Here is an 18592-nt window from a genome sequence, read left to right on the forward strand (position 1 = left end):
GTTTTGTTTGTTTGTTTTTGACCGCCCCGCGCCGGCATGCCGGATCTTAGTTCCCCAACCAGGGATGGAACCCACACCCCCTGCGGTGGAAGCACAGAGTCTTACCCACTGTTCGGCCAGGGAAGTCCCCTGGGCTATTTTTGGATTTGAGTCAGTCCCATAGTATAAACAACCAACTTACCTGTAGCAGAAATGTTGAATCTCCTCTACCCTGACTAGATGACCAAAGAGGTGTCTTTGGTTTCTGTGTGTCTGTGACCTTTCAGCGTGGTCTCTAGGTAGGCCATCACCTAGCTCTGCTGCCTCTCATTTTGATGCTAGTAACTGGGTCTGGGAAGTGACTCATAAAGCTGCATCTTGCTGAGCCCTGTTGTCCTGATCCTAAGGCAGGAATTGCTACAGTAGCAATGGTTAACAAAAGCGAAACTGTGTTTTGAACACCGCCAAATAAGGGAGAGCATGGCGATCAAATGGACATAATAGGAGCTAATGAAGTATTGGGGCGGGAGCATGGTGGTGGTGGCCCACTGAAGGGCCGAAGGAGCCTGGCGCAAGGTCAGTGGTTTCCAGCTCCATGTGGAAGTGAACAATGCCTGGCCCTTAACCTCCCTCTAACCCGCGCCTCTCCTCCCTCCTCGCCCCTCCCCTCGGCCCTGCGCTCAGCTCCGGTTTGTCTCTTTCCTCCAAACCACAGCAAGCTGTCCCTGTCCTCCAGACTTTGCTCAGGGTCTATCACCTCCAGGGCTCAGTGTGATAAGAGGTGATTTGTAATAATTTCTCCTTTCTATTTTACTAGTAAATGATATTGTGAAAAATGAAAAAATGCAAGTAAATAAAAGAGGAAAGGTGGAATTACCACTGGAAGGTAAGCAGTGTCAACGTTTTCATAAACACCCTTCTGCACTGCTCTTCCTCAATAAATGCATATTGCTTAACAAAGGAGATCGCACTACACTTGCTTTCTGGTAACCTACTTTTAAATATGTTAAGAAATAAGAACAGGATTGCATTGCATTTTTAAAGCCCATGTGGTATTTCCCATGTTGCGTGTCTAATTTTTGATCTGAGTCCCCTTTGCTGGAGCTTTAGTTGCTTCCAAATTGTTGAATGGTGACAAAGGTACCTTTGTCTTTGAATCCTTGGGTCCTGTCTCCTTAGAAATAAAATAGCTCCTCTGAGGGGAGTTGGAAGAGGAGCGCCAGCGCAGACCCCAGGGGCAGAGGGAAAAGGCTCACAGGACAGACCCAGATGCTCTGGTTAGAGGGAAGGGGCTCACAGGATAGCAGGTCCTAGAAGAACTGGACCTGCAGTGCCCTCTGTCCCTTCCTTCAGCTGAGAGAGAGCAAGGCTGACTCGGTGACTCAACTTCTAGCCACCATCAAGAGCTGTGTGATGGTGGTCAGTTGAACTCCTATTGGAGGAGAGGGATGAAAGTTACAGACGGATGAAGGGACGCTGCCCTGCTGTGGTGCCTGCAAAGGCAGGATCAGGCTGGAAAGATTGACCACCTGCCTCACGGGACTTTCTCCACTCCTGACACATTTGTGCACACATCATTATCTTTCCCTCTTGTGCCATGGGCTATTTTTGTTTTGTTTGTTTGTTTTTTGTTTTTGACCGCCCCGCGCCGGCATGCCAGATCTTAGTTCCCCAACCAGGGATGGAACCCACACCCCCTGCGGTGGAAGCACAGAGTCTTACCCACTGTTCGGCCAGGGAAGTCCCCTGGGCTATTTTTGGATTTGAGTCAGTCCCATAGTATAAACAACCAACTTACCTGTAGCAGAAATGTTGAATCTCCTCTACCCTGACTAGATGACCAAAGAGGTGTCTTTGGTTTCTGTGTGTCTGTGACCTTTCAGCGTGGTCTCTAGGTAGGCCATCACCTAGCTCTGCTGCCTCTCATTTTGATGCTAGTAACTGGGTCTGGGAAGTGACTCATAAAGCTGCATCTTGCTGAGCCCTGTTGTCCTGATCCTAAGGCAGGAATTGCTACAGTAGCAATGGTTAACAAAAGCGAAACTGTGTTTTGAACACCGCCAAATAAGGGAGAGCATGGCGATCAAATGGACATAATAGGAGCTAATGAAGTATTGGGGCGGGAGCATGGTGGTGGTGGCCCACTGAAGGGCCGAAGGAGCCTGGCGCAAGGTCAGTGGTTTCCAGCTCCATGTGGAAGTGAACAATGCCTGGCCCTTAACCTCCCTCTAACCCGCGCCTCTCCTCCCTCCTCGCCCCTCCCCTCGGCCCTGCGCTCAGCTCCGGTTTGTCTCTTTCCTCCAAACCACAGCAAGCTGTCCCTGTCCTCCAGACTTTGCTCAGGGTCTATCACCTCCAGGGCTCAGTGTGATAAGAGGTGATTTGTAATAATTTCTCCTTTCTATTTTACTAGTAAATGATAACGGTCAAGAAGTCATAATGGCGTTTGCACCCTGCACGGGATGTCTGGGCTGTCACCTTCTCTGTGGATGGTCTGCACTGAGGGCCCACTAGCTGGGCTCACGGGGCAGTCACTGAGGCCAGACCATCTCTGCCCTGCAAGGATGGGCCTCGGTTCCGGAATGCCTCATGTGTTAATTAGAAAGTCCTCTGTCATTTCCCCTTAACAGGATTTCTCGTGGCCCAACCAGGTAGGATCTCCAGGTTGGGACAAGGAGAAGAGGAGGCCAGGATGGCAGCTGGAGAAAGCACAACATGGAGGTGTGCAGGTGAGCCCATGCCGGGCCAGTTGGGCCAGGGCAAGGGGACCTGGTGGGTCAGGGAGATCTTGGCCTCGGGGGTGCGCCCAGGAGTTCTTCTCAGAAACCCCAGACTTGGGGACACAATTCGGGTCTGGTGGAACGAGCTGCTGTGATATCCACACGATGCCCCACCTGCTGCCCCTCTGCAGCCCCTTGTTCTTGGGGTTCAGACAGAGGCAGCCACTGCTGTTCTGTAGATCCCGTCTCCACCTTCCAGCATCTGGGTGGCTAGGGAGACGTGCCCAGCCTTGTCTCCTTCCTCCTCCCTCTCCTTTCTGGAAGCTGTTGGGACTTTCCCCATCTCTTGGGCATTTGTGTGTTCATCAGAAGACAAGCAGATGGAGGGGTGATGTTTCCTCTTTACTTGGCATACTGTGGGCCCTCGAAGTCTGAAACGCAGAGTCTTTAACCTCAGGGAAATTATCCTACCTGGGTTACTGGAGTTGGGATGGACAAAAAAGCTTTGCTAGTGACCTTCAGCTCCACCAGGCCAAGTACCACCATGCCCTTTTCTGCCCTCACTTTGTGGTTAAACAGTGTCCACTTCACACAGGTTTCTGTTTTCTTATTTCTCTGAGGCTCTTTCAAATCTGACTTGATTCCGCCTGTTGTTAGATTCCTCCTCCTGTCAATACTTCCCTCCCACTCAATTATTTTGTCTTTTGTGTTATCTCTATTTATTAAAAAAAATAAACTTGAGAGCATATTACTCCCACGATGGCATGCTTCAGTGAGCAGTGTCTCAGTTCTGGACAGAGCTGCTTCTTTCCTTTTCTGTTGTTTCTTTGTTTTTTTCCTCAGGGCCCCTTATCCAGAAAGTCTTCAGATATTGGTCTTCCTCCTTTTCTCTCCCACTCACAGTGGCCACTCAGTGGCCCCTCCCGAAGAAGTCTGTCTGGAGCGCTGTAACTATTCACTGTGGTTCGTGGACCAGCAGCCTGGGCATGGCCCGGCCTCAGCGTAAAAGTGCAGACTCTTGGGAGCCACCTCAGATTGACTGAATCTGAATCTGCTTTTCAACAGCTGTTTAGAGTTTAGTTTCACAGCTGCAGCTATAGTCCGACGCGGGCCCAGCTGATCCCAGGTGACTCCCCAGCTGTCTTTCCCAGAGCCCACTCCTGCCTGGCAGATGCACCCTGTCGCTCAGAGCCTCTACAGTTTTGCTGGCGTGTGCACCCACCTCCCTGTACCTTCTCCCAGGGACTTTTTGGGCTACAATTCCCTCTTTATTGCTCCGTCAATCCCGTATCTGCTGCCCTGTAGAGATTCATCAGGGTTTCTTGTCTGGTAATGGCATGCCTTATCATGCTTCCAGTGTTTACAGGAAGGAGGAAGCAAACTCAGAGGCACCTTCCACCCTTTGAGTCACATTTCACTTATATTACAAGCTGTATTATATTAAAAGTGTCACATGCACATGTTCAGTCTAAGTCTGCAGAACATTTGGAGTACAAAGTAATCTCGGTGCATTCCCAGTCACACCTCCAAGCACAGCTTGTTTTCAAGGTTTTTGTTTTTAATTCCTCTCATGTGCATCTCCATAGGTCCAGCGTATACCTACACACCTGCATTTCTGGAGCTCTCAGTTTTCTCTCCCCTCTATGAAAAAATAAGGATTTACCTCAATTACACGGCCTTCTGCTCCCCTGTTCTTCTCAATGTTTATTAAATTTTTATTTTTTGTTTCTTTGTTAGCTACATTTGTAACTTTAAATAACATAGCTAAACTTCTAGGTTTGCATTCCATTTGGTAACTTTTTTAAAACCTAGCCAAGTGCCTGTGGCTTTTTTCTCTGCCTGGAACACAAACCCCTAGAGGCGAGAGCCTGCATCTTATTCTCATTCATCCAGGCGGGGGGCTGGTAGAAGCACTGGATAAGTATTGCTTTCATTGTTTTGGACCGGAGCAGAGGAAGGAGGTTTGTTATTCTTCCACAGCCCAGTGGTGAAGAGCTTGGGCTTTGGTGCTCACAGCCTGGATTCAGATTCTGGCTTCTTCACTCACAAGCTGTCACTTTGCACGCGTGGCTTAGCCTTTCTCTGCCTGTTTGTAGAATGGGGCTAATGCTAGAATTTACAGGATTGTCGGAATTTAATGAGTTGATGAATGTAAAGCACCAAAAAGGGTGCTTGGAATAAGGGAAGTTCTCAATATATATTATCACTCTTTTTATTATTGTTATTAGCCATACGAAATATTTTTTTAAACGTAGTGGTCGTCAACTGGAGGTGTATCACATAGTGACCTGTGGAACCCTTGGGATACTCATGAGTAGGCCCCACCCTCTAGAAATTGTTTCAGAAATCTGGGGTAGGCCTAGTTATGCACGTTGTGAGTAACACCCCAGATAGTTGTGAAGCCCATGTCTAGTTCAGATTCATTGCTTTAAATGTCCGCTGCGAAGGGTTCAAAGGACTGGGAGACTTAGCAAGGCCATCACCTAGGAGCACAGGTCAGGTGGGATGGAAAACAGGAGCACAACAGCTTGGTTCTCTTCCCCCATTCCTCCATTCTTTAAGCTACTTCAGGGCCTGTATTCTCCTCTGGCCCCTGGATGAAATCTCTGACAGGTCTCATAAATTCTCTGGTCATTCTAAGATAATAAAAATCTTCTATCAAGATCCAAGTGTCAAGAGTAGCCTCACTGTCATATTTATTATTTTAAGTTTGTTGAGCTTTTCACAGAAAGAACTTTTACCTTTGTTAATTTTCTCTATTGTGTGTTTTCCGTTTTCCTTTTACTTTTATTTCTACTTCTACTTCTTTGAGCTTACTTTGCTGTTCTTTATCAGCTCCTTTTTCCCCCAACATTTTATTATGAAAATTTTCAGACAAAACAAGCAAAAGAATTATGGTTTGAACATCCATATAATACCACCTAGATTCTACAATGAATGTTTTGCTATATTTTCTTTATCTCCTATTTGTGTACTAATTCCTCTGTTGTTCCATCAATCTCCCTTATTTTTTGTGTGGGATGCATTTCAAAGTAAGTTGTGGAGATCAGTATACTTCACACCTAAATATTCCCACAGGCATATCATTAACTAGAATTAAATATTTGTTAGTATTTTTTCTATCCTTAATACTTAACAGGTAGTTTAATAAAAGGAAATGCATAAATAGCACAATATGATAGTGGGTTGTATATGGTAATGTTTTAACGTAATTTCCATATGCATTTTCCATGTATTGTCATGATATATTTATTCTGATATAACTGCATTCTCTTCTTTAAAATGAGGTTTATTGAGGTATAATTTATATACCATGGAGTTCACCTCTCAAGTGTACAGTTCTATAGGTTTAACAAATATATAGTCATTTAAACACCACCACAATCAAGATATTGGACATTTTCATTCCCCCTAAAACACTCCCTTGTTCCCCTTTACAATTAAACTTCTCCCCTACTCCCACACCTGATCTTGTTTCTTCTTCTAGTTTTGTTTTTTCTAGAATGTCATATAAATGAATCTTATAGTATGCAGCCTTATGTATCTTGCTTCTTTCATTTACCTTAATGCTTTTTAGGTTCATCCATGTTGTGACGTGTATCAGCAGTTTGTTCCTATTTGTAGCTGAATGATACTCCATTTGCTTATCCATAGACCAGGGTATGCACTTTTGAATTTTTTCCAACTTTTGGTTATTATGAAAGAAGCTGGTATGAACATTCATGTTCAGGTCTTTGTGTGGACATATATTTTCTTATTTCTTAGGTAAATATCTAGAGTGGGATTGCTTGGTCATGTGGTAAGTGTATGTTCAACTTCACAAGACGCTACCAAACTGTTTTCCAGTGTAACTGTACCATTTTGGATGCCCAGCAGCAGCATATGAGAGTTCCGGTGTTTTGCTACTTTGCCAGCACTTGGTATTATTAATATTGTTAGTCTTTCTTTCTAGTAGCTGTATAAGAGTATCTCATTGTGATATTAATTTGCATTTCTCCAGTAACTGATGTTCAGCATCTTTTCATGTGTTTATTTGCCATCTATACATCTTTGGTGAACTGTTTTTTGTAATTTGTTGCCATTTTTGTTATTATTAAGTTGTGAGAGTTCTTTATATATTCCGGATGCAAGCCCTCTATCAGCTATGTGTTTTCCAAGTTTTTACCCCCATGCTGTGGCTTGATTTTATCTTAACAGTGTCTTTCCATAAAAAGATATTTTTAATTTTGATAAAGTCCAGTTTATCAAGTTTTTCTTTTATGGTTCATGCTTTTTGTGCCCTATATAAAAATAATTCTATAACCCAAGGTAACAAAGATTTTCTCATATGTTTTATTTCAGAGGATTTATAATTTTAGCTCTTATATTTAGGCCTATGGCCAATGATGAGATGGATATTTTTACCTGGTATGAGGCAAGGGTCATTGTTTTTCTTCTTTTTTTGGCATATGCATATTTAATTGTTCAAGCAGCATTTTTGGAAAGACTGTCTCTTCTCCACTGATTTACCTGGGCACCCTTGTCAAAAACAGTTGAGCACATAAGCGTTGGTCTACCTGCCAATACCGCAGTGTCTTAATTACTGTAGCCTACATTAAGTGTTCACATCAGGTACTGTGAGTCTTCCAACTTTGTTCTTCCTTTTCATAATGTTTTGGTCCTTGATATTTTCATATAAATTTTAGAATCAGCTTGCCAATTTCTGCACAAAAGCCTACAGGAATTTTGTTTGGGATTACTTTGAATCTGTGGGTCATTGAAATACTAACAATATCGAGTGTTCCGATTCACAAACATAGTGTATCTCTCAATTTATTTAGGTCTATAAAAATTCATCTCAGTAATATTTTGTAGTTTTGAATGCATAGGTCTTGCATAGGGAATGCAACTGCAATTTAAATATTTCATTTTAAACGTATCTATTTGCTTTTTGTCAATATCTCCTTTGTTTTTTTTTTTTTACTTTAGTGGTTGCTCTGGGGATTAAGATATACATACTTAACCCTTTCACCACCTGTAGTTTATATTTTAACTTTTCAAGTCATATGTAGAAGGTTTACAGTAATATAGGTCTCTTACCTTCCCTCCTTTATGTTATAGGTTTTCATATTTTAAACTGCTCAGACGATGTTATAATGTTTGCTTTCAACTGTCATACATACCTTAAAGAATTCAAAAGGAGAAAAATAGTCTCTATATTTACCAGATATTTTACCATTTCTGTTGATCTTTATTTATTCCTGAAGTTCCACGTTTCCTTCTGATATGATTTCCCTTCACCCTGAAGAAGATCCTGTATCATTTCTCTTAGAACAGGTCTGCTGGTGACAAGATCTCTTACTTTTTGTTCTCCTGAGAATTTTAAAATTTTGTCTTCGTTCTTGAAGAATATTTTTGCATCAGTGTAGAATTCTGGGTTGACATTTCTTTTCCTTTAGTATTTTTAAGGTGTTCCATTATCTTCTGGCCTCCATGGTTTCTGATGAGAACCTCACAGTCATTTGAATCATTGTTTCCTCATATGCAGTGTGCTTTTTTTTTTTCCTGGCTATATTCAAGATGTTTTCTTTAACTTTGCATTCCAGATATTTGATTGTCATATTTCTGGGTGTTTCTTTGAGTTTACGTTGTTTCTGGTATGCTGAGCTTCTTGAATCTGTCGATTTACGTCTTTCTCCAAATTTGGGAAGTTTTTTGGCCATTATTTCTTCAGACCTTTTTTTCTGCACTAGTCTCTTTTCCTTTGAGGACTCCAATGACATGAATGTTGGACCTTTTGATATTGTCCTAGGAATACCTGTTGCTGTATTTCTTTCTTTTATTTTTCCCATTTTTTTTTGTCTCTACTCCTCACCTTGGCAGGTTGGATCATTTCTGTCAGTTTAACTCCAAGTTCATTGACTCTTGCCCCTGTCGTCTCTGTTCTGCTCAGTTCATCCCATGTGTTGTTTTTGTTTGTTTGTTTTTAATTTCAGATATTGCCTTTTTTAGTTCTAAAGTTTCCATTTCTTTTTTTTTTTTTTTTACAGTTTCTGTATCTGTTGAGAACTTCTGTTTATCCATTCATTTCAAGTGTGTTTGCCTCATAGAGCTTAGTTTCAACAGCTGCTTAAATGTCTTTGGTATTTCCAGCATCTGGCATCTGTTGATTATCTTTTCCCTTGAGAATTGGTCGCATTTTGCTAGTTGTTTGTTATGTTGAATGATTTTGGATTCTATCTTAGATAGGGGTGATTGTTTTGTTCCTTTTAATCTTTGTTTATCATGTAATAAACCTAGTTAGATTCAAACCACTAGTTTTGTCTTGCCTTCTGTGGGTGTTGATTCCGGTTGGTTCGGTGTTCAAAGCCTTTGCTGTGCTTGTTTGCATCTGTGTTGTGTATGCACCATTTGGGGGTTAATTTGAGACTTTAGTCTTGTGTGGTGGTTTAAGCCTTTGTACAGTTTTCAGAGCCTTTGCTCTCCTGTTTTATGGTTGTCTCCATGCATTTCTCACTCAGGTGTTAGACTTGAGCTGTGGTTGAAATCTTACTTTTGTTCAGTTCTTAAAGCTTTGGTGTGAGGCTTTGCTTTCCCTTGTATACACAGCTCTTGGATGAGCTCAGGACTTCTGGAATTTTGTATGCCATTGGGACAAAGTCTTGTGAAAAAAGAGCAGGGACAAAAAAGAAACTCACTGGTGTATGGGCTGCTTCTCCACTTTTTGACTCACCTTCAGAGTCTACCTGCTTTTTTTTTTTTTTTTAACTTGTCAGAGTCCTAAGTAGCTGCTTTATATATTTTGTCCAGAGTTTTTAGCTGTAATAATCAGCTGGAGACAGGGGCTCTAGTAGACATACTCCACTGTGGCTAGAAATGGAAACCTTGATTTCATTCGTTCTTGCTTTTATCTTTATTATTTCTGTTTTTCTGCTAGTTTGAATTTAATTTTCTCTTTTCCTAGTTTCATAAGGTAGAAACTTAGATCACTGATTTGATAGCTTCCCTTCCTAATATAAGCATTGTGAATGCTATGACTGCCTCTAAGTACTGATTTAGCTGTTTTAGCCTCTGTATTTGTGGTATAACTGACATACAAAAAACTGCATATATTTAAAGTGCATAATTGGATAAGTTTTGACATGCACACACCCAAGAATCCATCACCACAATCAAGATAGTGAAGTCATAGAGTGAGCTAGGAAGTATTCCATCCCCTCTTTAGTTCTTTGGAAGAATTTGTATGGAATTGGTGTTATTTCTTCCTTAAAAGTTTGATAGAATTCCCCAGTGAACTCATCTGGGCCTGGAGTTTTCTTTGTGGGAAAGCATTAAACTACAAGGTCAATTTCTTTAATAGATATTGGATTATTCAGATTATTTCTTCATGAACAAAAACTTTGGTAACTTGTCTTTCAAGGAGTTTGTCCATTTCACCTAAGTTGTCAAATTTATTGGCATAAATTTGTTTACAATATTTCCTTATTATCCTTTTAATTTCTGAGGGTGTGTGGTAGTCTCATTTTAGTTAAAAAAAAAAGTCTAATCACATGTAGAAGTGAAAACTATGAACTTCATTTAAAGGGAAATCTCTCCCCCAGCTAATGCCTGCTTCAGTGCTTCAGGCTGGAGTTTTTAGTAGCAAAGGAAGCGTGCTCAGCTTTTTCTTTCTTTACTCCCCCTCACTCCCCTACGCAACAACTAGGCCATCTCTGCCTCCTTGGGTGAAGCAAGTGAGGAAGGAAGGACATACAAAGGACAAAAACAGTTTGCCCTAACTGATAAAGATGTCATCTGATATTGATGCCCTCAGCATGTGGCAGATTTCCAAAGACTGATTCTTCCTGTCCCTGGCATGTTTATGGTTTCCTTGGAGACGTCCCAGCTAGGAACCTTGACTGCAGTTTCCTCAATATAGACAGTGCCTCTTTTCCAACAAGTTATTTAATATATCTCCTCCCCACCCTCACCCTGCAGCACCATTGTATACTTCCAATCTCTATTTGCTGAGGTCACCTTGATATTAGCAGAAAGCTCTCTCTCCAAAGTAACCCAATCCTGTTCCTATCCAGAGGGTCCACATCTGGCTTGTGGAGTATGTGTGTGTGGTGGGATCTGCAGATTGATCTCTTCACCCCCCATGCAACCTCTTTTCTGTGGTCACAGACTGCCTAACCCTGCCTGTCACCTGTAGAGGTTTTCTAGGTGCAAATCAGGTGCTAAGTCCCCCGCATCCCCAAAACTCTACTCGGCGTATATCAAGCAAGTTGTCTCCTTGAAGTTTTTCTTACTAGATTAGGGCTGAGGCTAATGTACTCCTCCCGCCCCTATTGTTAGAGAAAACGCCACAGCTTCCCAACAGCTCTCTCTGAAGAAAGTTTCTTCCTCAGCTTCTTCAACCTTAATACTCATAGTTTTAAGGTGTCTGTTACTGCTGAGGGACATTAAGTGGTTTTGGCCTACTCATTTTAAGTCCTGCAAAGGCCTCTGGACTGGGGAAGCACTTGGTAGTATTTTATTACCAGCCTTTGAGACAGAAAGAGTGGGGTTTTAAAAATGTTTTTATTTTCTTGTGATAAGAACATTTAAAAAATTGTTTATAAAACAATTTCATAATAGATTTTTTAATTGAGGTATAGTTGATTTACGATGTTGTGATTCAGAGATACATATATACATACATATACGCATCCTCTTTTATATTCTTTTCCATTATGGTTTATCACAGGATATTGAATATAGTTCCCTGTGCTATACAGTAGGACCTTGTTGTTTATCCATTCTATATATAATGGTTTGCATCCGCTAACCCCAAACTCCCACTCCATCCGTCCCTCAACCCGCTTCCCCCTTGGCAACCACAGGTCTGTCCTCTATGTCTGTGAGTCTGCTTCTGTCTCGTAGATAGGTTCATTTGTGTCATATTTGAGATTCCACATATACGTGGTACCATATGGTATTTGTCTTTCTCTTTCTGAACCTACTTCACTTAGTATGATAATCTCTGGGTCCATCCATGTTGCTGCAAATGGCATTATTTCATTCTTTTTTATGGCTGAGTAGTATCCCATTGTATGTATGTACAATATACATACTTCTTTATCCATGTGATGAGAACTTTTGAGATTCACTCTCTTAGCAACTTTCAAGTATGCAATACAGTATTATTAACTATAGTCACCATGATGTTACATGGGTTTTAATAAATATCATGTTAAACCAATTCCCTAAGAGCATGGATTGCAGCTGGGTTGGCAGATGTAGCTTCTCAAATATCTGAAACTTCAGCTTTTGAACAGGAAGTGTCAATGTAAAAATGCAAAGCTCTGTAACCTTATGCAGCCATACTGATGATACAGACAATGTATGACTCAGACCAGTACTGCACAATAGAACATTCTGCAGTGATGGCACTGTTCTTTCTCTCTAGAATTGTAGTATGGGCACACTCTTTACATTTTGGTAATCTGTTAAGTATGAGTTGGTATCTTATTATAATTTTCGTTTCCCTGATTATGAGTAAAAGTATTTGTCATTTCATATTTGGTGTTGACTGTTTGGATTTCCTCTTCTGTGACTTAACCTGTGCATACCCTATATTTGTGTTTTTGTTGGGGTGTTTGTCTTTTTTGATTTATATAGATTCTTTTTTTTAAACATCTTTATTGGAGTATAATTGCTTTACAATCGTGTGTTAGTTTCTGCTTTATAACAAAGTGAATCAGTTATACATAACACATGTTCCTATATCTCTTCCCTCCTGCATCTCCCTCCCTCCCACCCTCCCTATCCCACGCCTCTAGGTGGTCACAAACCACCTAGCTGATCTCCCTGTGCTACGCGGCTGTTTCCCACCACCTATCCACTTCACGCTTGGTAGTGTATATATGTCCATGCCACTCTCTCACCTCGTCATAGCCTCCCCCTCCCCCTCCCCATATCCTCAAATCCATGCTGTAGTAGGTCTGTGTCTTCATTCCCGTCTTACCCCTAGGTTCTAACGGGGTTAAAGGAGCTACTGATTCGGGGGTTCTGATGCACTCAGGCCGGGGGGGAGGGAGGGGCACAGAGTGCGGCGCGGGCCTGCGGCGGCAGAGGCCAGCATAACATTGCACCAGCCTGAGGACTCGGGCTGGTGAGTGCCGGTCGGCACCAATCCTCTGTGCGGGAATCTCCCCGCTTTGCCCTCTGCACCCCTGTTGCTGTGCTCTCCACCACGGCCCCGAAGCTCCCCCCTCCACCTCCGCAGTCTCCGCCCGTGAAGGGGCTTCCTAGTGTGTGGAAACCTTTCCTCCTTCACAGCTCCCTCCCACTGGTGCAGGTGCCGTCCCTATTCTTTTGTCTCTGTTTTTTCTTTTTTTCTTTTGCCCTACCCAGGTATGTGGGGAGTTTCTTGCCTTTTGGGATGTCTGAGGTCTTCTGCCAGCATTCAGTAGGTGTGCTATAGGAGTTGCTCCATGTGTAGAGGTATTTCTGGTGTATCTGTGGGGAGGAAGGTGATCTCCACGTCTTACTCTTCCGCCATCTTCCCCCTCGATCCCATGCTGTTTTGATTACTGTGGCTTTGTAGTATTGTCTGAAGTCTGGGAGGGTTTTGCCTCCTGCTTTGTTCTTTTTCCTCAGGATTGCTTTGGCAATTCTGGGTCTTTTATGGTTCCATATAAATTTTAGGATTATTCTAGTTCTGTGAAAAATGTCATGGGTAATTTGATAGGGATCGCATTAAATCTATAGGTTGCTCTGGGTAGTATGGCCAGTTTAACAATTCTTTGTATCCAAGACAATGGGATATTTTTTCTTCAAACCCTCTTCAGTTTCCTTTATCAATGTTTTATAGTTCTCAGCATATAAGTCTTTCACCTCTTTGGTCAAGTTTATTCCTATATATTTCATCCTTTTGATGTGATTTTAAAAGGGGTTGTTTATTTACTTTCCCTTTCTGATATTTCACTGTTAATGTAAAGAAATGTAACTGATTTCTGGATGTTAATCTTGTATCCTGCTACCATACTGAATTTATCAGTTCTAGTAGTTTTTGTGTGGAGTCTTTAGGGATTTCTATATATAGTATCATATCAGGCTTTTGATTTCTTATATATAATATCCTTCTTTCCAGTTTCCTTGACCAGTGGGGAGTCTTTCTAGTTCCTGTTTAACACACATGGATGCCCTTTGTGGCTCCTACTTTAAGTGAAGATTATATTCTAGTTTCCTGAACATTTGTGCCCTGTGGTCTGGATTCCCCTGCAAATCTTCAACCTTCAGTTTCTGTTCACCCCATCATTTTAAACTCTCACTTCAGTTTTGACACCTAAAAACTTTCTTTTCTTGGTTTTGAGCTTGACTGGGTATTAAATTATTTTCTGTTAAATGTGGGCCAGTATTTGTTTGTATTTACAGTTGAGGGAGGTGGTGGTGGTGGAGCATAGGGAGGGTTCACCCACATCAGCTCAGGTCCATTAATAGGAGTTCACAGCAGGGCATTTATGAATGAATTTCATGCCGTAACATTATAGTAGAAATATTTATAAGTTTGATGATTCGTTGCATTTTTTCCCTAGAATTCTGGCAAGTTGGTGACCCAATAGATAATCATAAGGAAAGCCAAGACAAACCTCTGTGGCAAGCTGCATCCGTTGATAAGGAAACACTGAAGGATGGAAGTGGCCCAAAATTCAGAACATACAGAAAAATCATTTATCCAAGCACAAACTTTGTTTCTATAAGACAAAGACTCCCTAAATATGATTCATGGGGAAAGTGTTCAAAACATAATTTAAATTTTCTTAGTCAAAGTAGAAGCTATGTAAGAAAGAAAGATGATGAATGTAAGGCATATTGGAAATTATGCTTCCATTCTAATCTTGATAAAGCTCAACCTGGAGAGAAATTCTTTGAGCCTAATGAACATGGAAAAGCCCTCCACCATAAGCAATCCCTTAATAAAAGTCCAAGAATTCAAACTGGGGAGAAATTCTATAAATGTTCTGAATGTGGAAAAGTATCCAGAAAGCAAACCTTGTTGTACATCAGAGAACTCACACCAGAGAGAAACCTTATGAATGCTGTGAATGTGCAAAAACCTTCAGCCAAAAGTCAACCCTCATTGCACACCAGAGAACTCATACAGAGGAGAAGCCGTATGAATGCAGTGAATGTGGGAAAACATTTATCCAGAAGTCAACTCTGATTAAACATCAGCGAACTCATACAGGAGAGAAACCATTTGTATGTGGTGAATGTGCAAAAGCTTTTAAGAGTTCATATCACCTTATTAGACATGAAAAAACACACATTAGACAAGCATTTTATGAAGCTATCAAATGTGGTAAGTCCAGCCTTACACATCAAAGGACTCATACAGGTGAGAAACCTGAGTGCAATAAACATGGGAAAGCCTTTGATGAGACACCCACCCCCATTAAACATCAAGGAACTCATACAAAAGAGAAACCTTATGAGTGCAGTAAATGCGGAAAGGGCTTCAGGGGAAAGTCACACCTTTCTGTTCATCAGAGAGTTCATACAGGAGAGAAACCCTATGAATGCAGCATATGTGGGAAGACTTTCAGTGGAAAATCACACCTCTCTGTCCATCATATAACTCATACAGGAGAGAAACCTTATGAATGCAGAAGATGTGGGAAAGCATTTGGTGAGAAGTCAACCCTTATTGTACATCAGAGAACTCATACAGGAGAAAAACCCTATAAATGCAACGAATGTGGGAAAGCCTTCAATGAAAAGTCACCACTGACTAAACATCAGAGAATTCATACAGGAGAGAGACCCTATGAATGCAGTGACTGTAGGAAAGCATTCAGTAGGAAGTCAACTCTCATTAAACATCAGAGAATTCATACAAGAGAAAAACCCTATGAATGTAGTGAATGTGGCAAAGCCTTCAGTGTGAAATCAACTCTCATTATACATCACAGAACTCATACAGGAGAGAAACCTTATGAATGCAGAGAATGTGGCAAAGCCTTCAGTGGGAAGTCAACTCTCATTAAACATCAGAAAAGTCATACAGGAGAGAAAACCTATTAAGATACTTTACTGTGAGATAATTTCACTAGTTACACCTCATTATATTATATATCAATTCATCCTGGGGAGTAACCTTATAAATATCAAAAAATGTCAAAAACTCTTCATATATTATTTAATGTTCATTTAACTTAATAAAAGGCACAAAAGTATAATTCCAGAAGGATATAATAAATGTGATCAATTTTTCACGCAGAATTCTTACACAAGTGGAGAACTGTATACCAGAGAATTCAAAAGTGGCAAAACTGTGAATATATTGATGTGGAAAAGACTTTAGAAAGAATTTAAATATCCTTGCCTATCAGAATATTTATGCTGACCTATCAGAATATTTATGCTGAGGAAAAACAAAGAATTTAATGAGTTTAGAAAACTGTGTTAGAAATTATGAGAGAAATATGTTCCATAGTCTATACCACACATTTTGTGTGAAAGGTGCAGAGGTTGCAAACAAGCACTCAATAATTAAGATATGTTCACTGTGGAGTAGAGGATGACATTTTTGAAAGAAAAATATAAAGCAAAAATTGTTAATCCTAGCTAGGGCAAACTCCCAGTTTACTTCTTAAACAAAATAGAAAAATTGCTTCCTTAAGTGGTGTGACGGAGGATGAGTCATCATGATCCCTGAAACAAAGGAGCTCAAACAGGAGATCTTACACATATTCATCAACACTTTCAGTGCAGAAATGCAAACCCCTTACAGAAAAGGCATATATTAAGCTTTGACACACCTCACTTAGGAACAGTGCTTATAACTTAATATTTAAGGGTAATCATTTTATGGTTACATTTATGCCTCATTTTATTAGTCAGTAAAAGGTCTTTAATTTTCAGCTTATCTCCCTTAACATAATACTATTTAAAATAGAAAAAAAATAAATTGAATATCCAATAGTCAATTGATTAAAAACTGACATATCAATAAGATAGAATAGTATGCACTAACTAAAAATTTTTTCATGTTTGAGGATTTGGGGAAATGTTCATGGTAATTGGCTAAGTGAAAAAACATAAAACAATGTACCACATAACTTATATTATAAAAAAATACATCAAGGATGGATAATGCACCATTATATCAGTGACTCTGGATGGCAGAAAAGTAGCAGTTTTATGCTGAGTAAAATTATTTGCACATACATATGTATACAAATATATTTGTTTTATATTTGTATCTGTTGTAGGTGTGTGTGTATAGGTAGACACAGAACAAAAAGCTCGGAAGGAAATACAACAAATTATTAAGCAGACTATCCAGATTATCACTTGGGTGGTAGGATTATTGAGTTTTTAATTTTTAAAATGTTGTCTGCAGAAACTACCAGTAAAATGATCTTGTGCATAGTTGATTCTGTCTTCCAATCCATTTTCCCATTCAGCTTTGTCTTTAATATGTGACACAATTCTCTTCTTAAAATGACCCCAGAGAGACTTTAGGAAGATGGCGGAAGAGTAAGACGTGGAGATCGCCTTCCTCCTCACGGATACACACACACACAAAAAAAGACCCCATTTTCACATATGTCTATATATTCCCTATTCCTTTTCCATGTGGTTGTCTGAGTGTATGGTTTTGAGTATATGTTTTGCATCTTAAAAATGGGTGTCCTGTGATTGTAATATCTGTATGTGATTTTTTTGGATAAAAATAAGTTATCTCCATAGTTCTTTACTCTGTAACCACTGAATACTGTTACCTAAATTATCAGCTAACAAACTTTACAGGTGAGGAGAGAGGTAGTAAATGGTCCAACTGATAAGTATATGAATTCCAATTATACACTAGGAGACTGAGGAAATCACCACTGGATGGGTCTGCATGTGCAGTGGGCCACTGTGAATCAGGTTTAAGCGAGGACTCAGTGTAACACGTGTACCCAGTAAGCCCCCCCACTTAACAGGAGGGCCATGGTGATGCTTTGCATATCTGGGTATTAATGTCAACTCAGAAAGCTGTGTCCTATAGTCCTAAAAATATTCCCTTTTCCCCAATGACCATAGTCACGCAGATAAATGGCCATAGGTTCCCTTGGAAAGGGACTAAGGTAAGTATTTTATGTTTGCTACAATGTTGTAGGGTTCTTCCTATAAGGGACATGGGCACCTCTCTAGACAATTGGTTCCAAATCTAAAATTTGGCTCAGGTCTGGGAACTCAGCAAGGGATCCTCACTTTTTAATGAAGCATTTGCCCTCAGACTTCTCTCTTTGAATCTTGCCTTTTTTTTTTATTTTTCGCCATACCAGCTGGCTTGTAGGATCTTAGTTCTCTGACCAGGGATCGAACTCGAGCCCCCTGCAATGGAAATGCGGAGTCCAGTGGTTAGTCCCTGGTTAGGCCAGGGAATTCCCAAATCTTGCCTTTTTCTGATTGTAATATTAAACTGCAATTCTGTTGGTGCCCATCAATCTTACTCCTAGGGATGCCAGGCTCATCATAGACTCATTACAACCCAGGAAAGAATTAATGAGCTTGAGAGAAAGTGTTTAGGCTTGTACCATTCAATATGGTGTTGGCGTTTTATAAATGCCCTTTAACAGACTGAGGAAGTTCCTTTCTATTCCTAGTTCATTAAGGGATTTTTTAAAATCACAAACATATATTAATTTTGCCACATTATTTTCCTGTAACCATTGAGATGATCATATGCTTTTGCCTTTATTCTGTTAATATATTTAATTAAATTGAATTCTGAATGTTAACCTTGCATTCATTTTCAAATATTATTGGATTCCATTTGCTAAATATTTTGTTAAGGGTTTGTACATCAATATTCATGAGATTTATTGGTCTGTACTTTTCTTTCCCTTTAATTTCTTGGTCAGGTGTCAGGGTAATGCTGGTCTAAAAAACTTGCT

General features: G+C 40.5%; 1 protein-coding gene across 1 annotated transcript; it reads left to right on the forward strand.

Annotated features, from left to right (window-relative positions):
* The first annotated feature begins 2066 nt into the window (after positions 1-2066).
* ZNF674 (zinc finger protein 674) lies at positions 2067-15728 on the forward strand. The gene is given in 4 exon segments (XM_024743527.1): positions 2067-2151; positions 2610-2708; positions 14240-14677; positions 14680-15728. Coding segments are annotated over 4 exon segments (1671 nt in total).
* The last annotated feature ends 2864 nt before the right edge of the window (positions 15729-18592 follow it).

The sequence above is a fragment of the Neophocaena asiaeorientalis genome, unplaced genomic scaffold (assembly GCF_003031525.2).
Source record: "Neophocaena asiaeorientalis asiaeorientalis breed wild unplaced genomic scaffold, Neophocaena_asiaeorientalis_V1.1 scaffold243, whole genome shotgun sequence".
Lineage (NCBI taxonomy): Eukaryota > Metazoa > Chordata > Mammalia > Artiodactyla > Phocoenidae > Neophocaena > Neophocaena asiaeorientalis.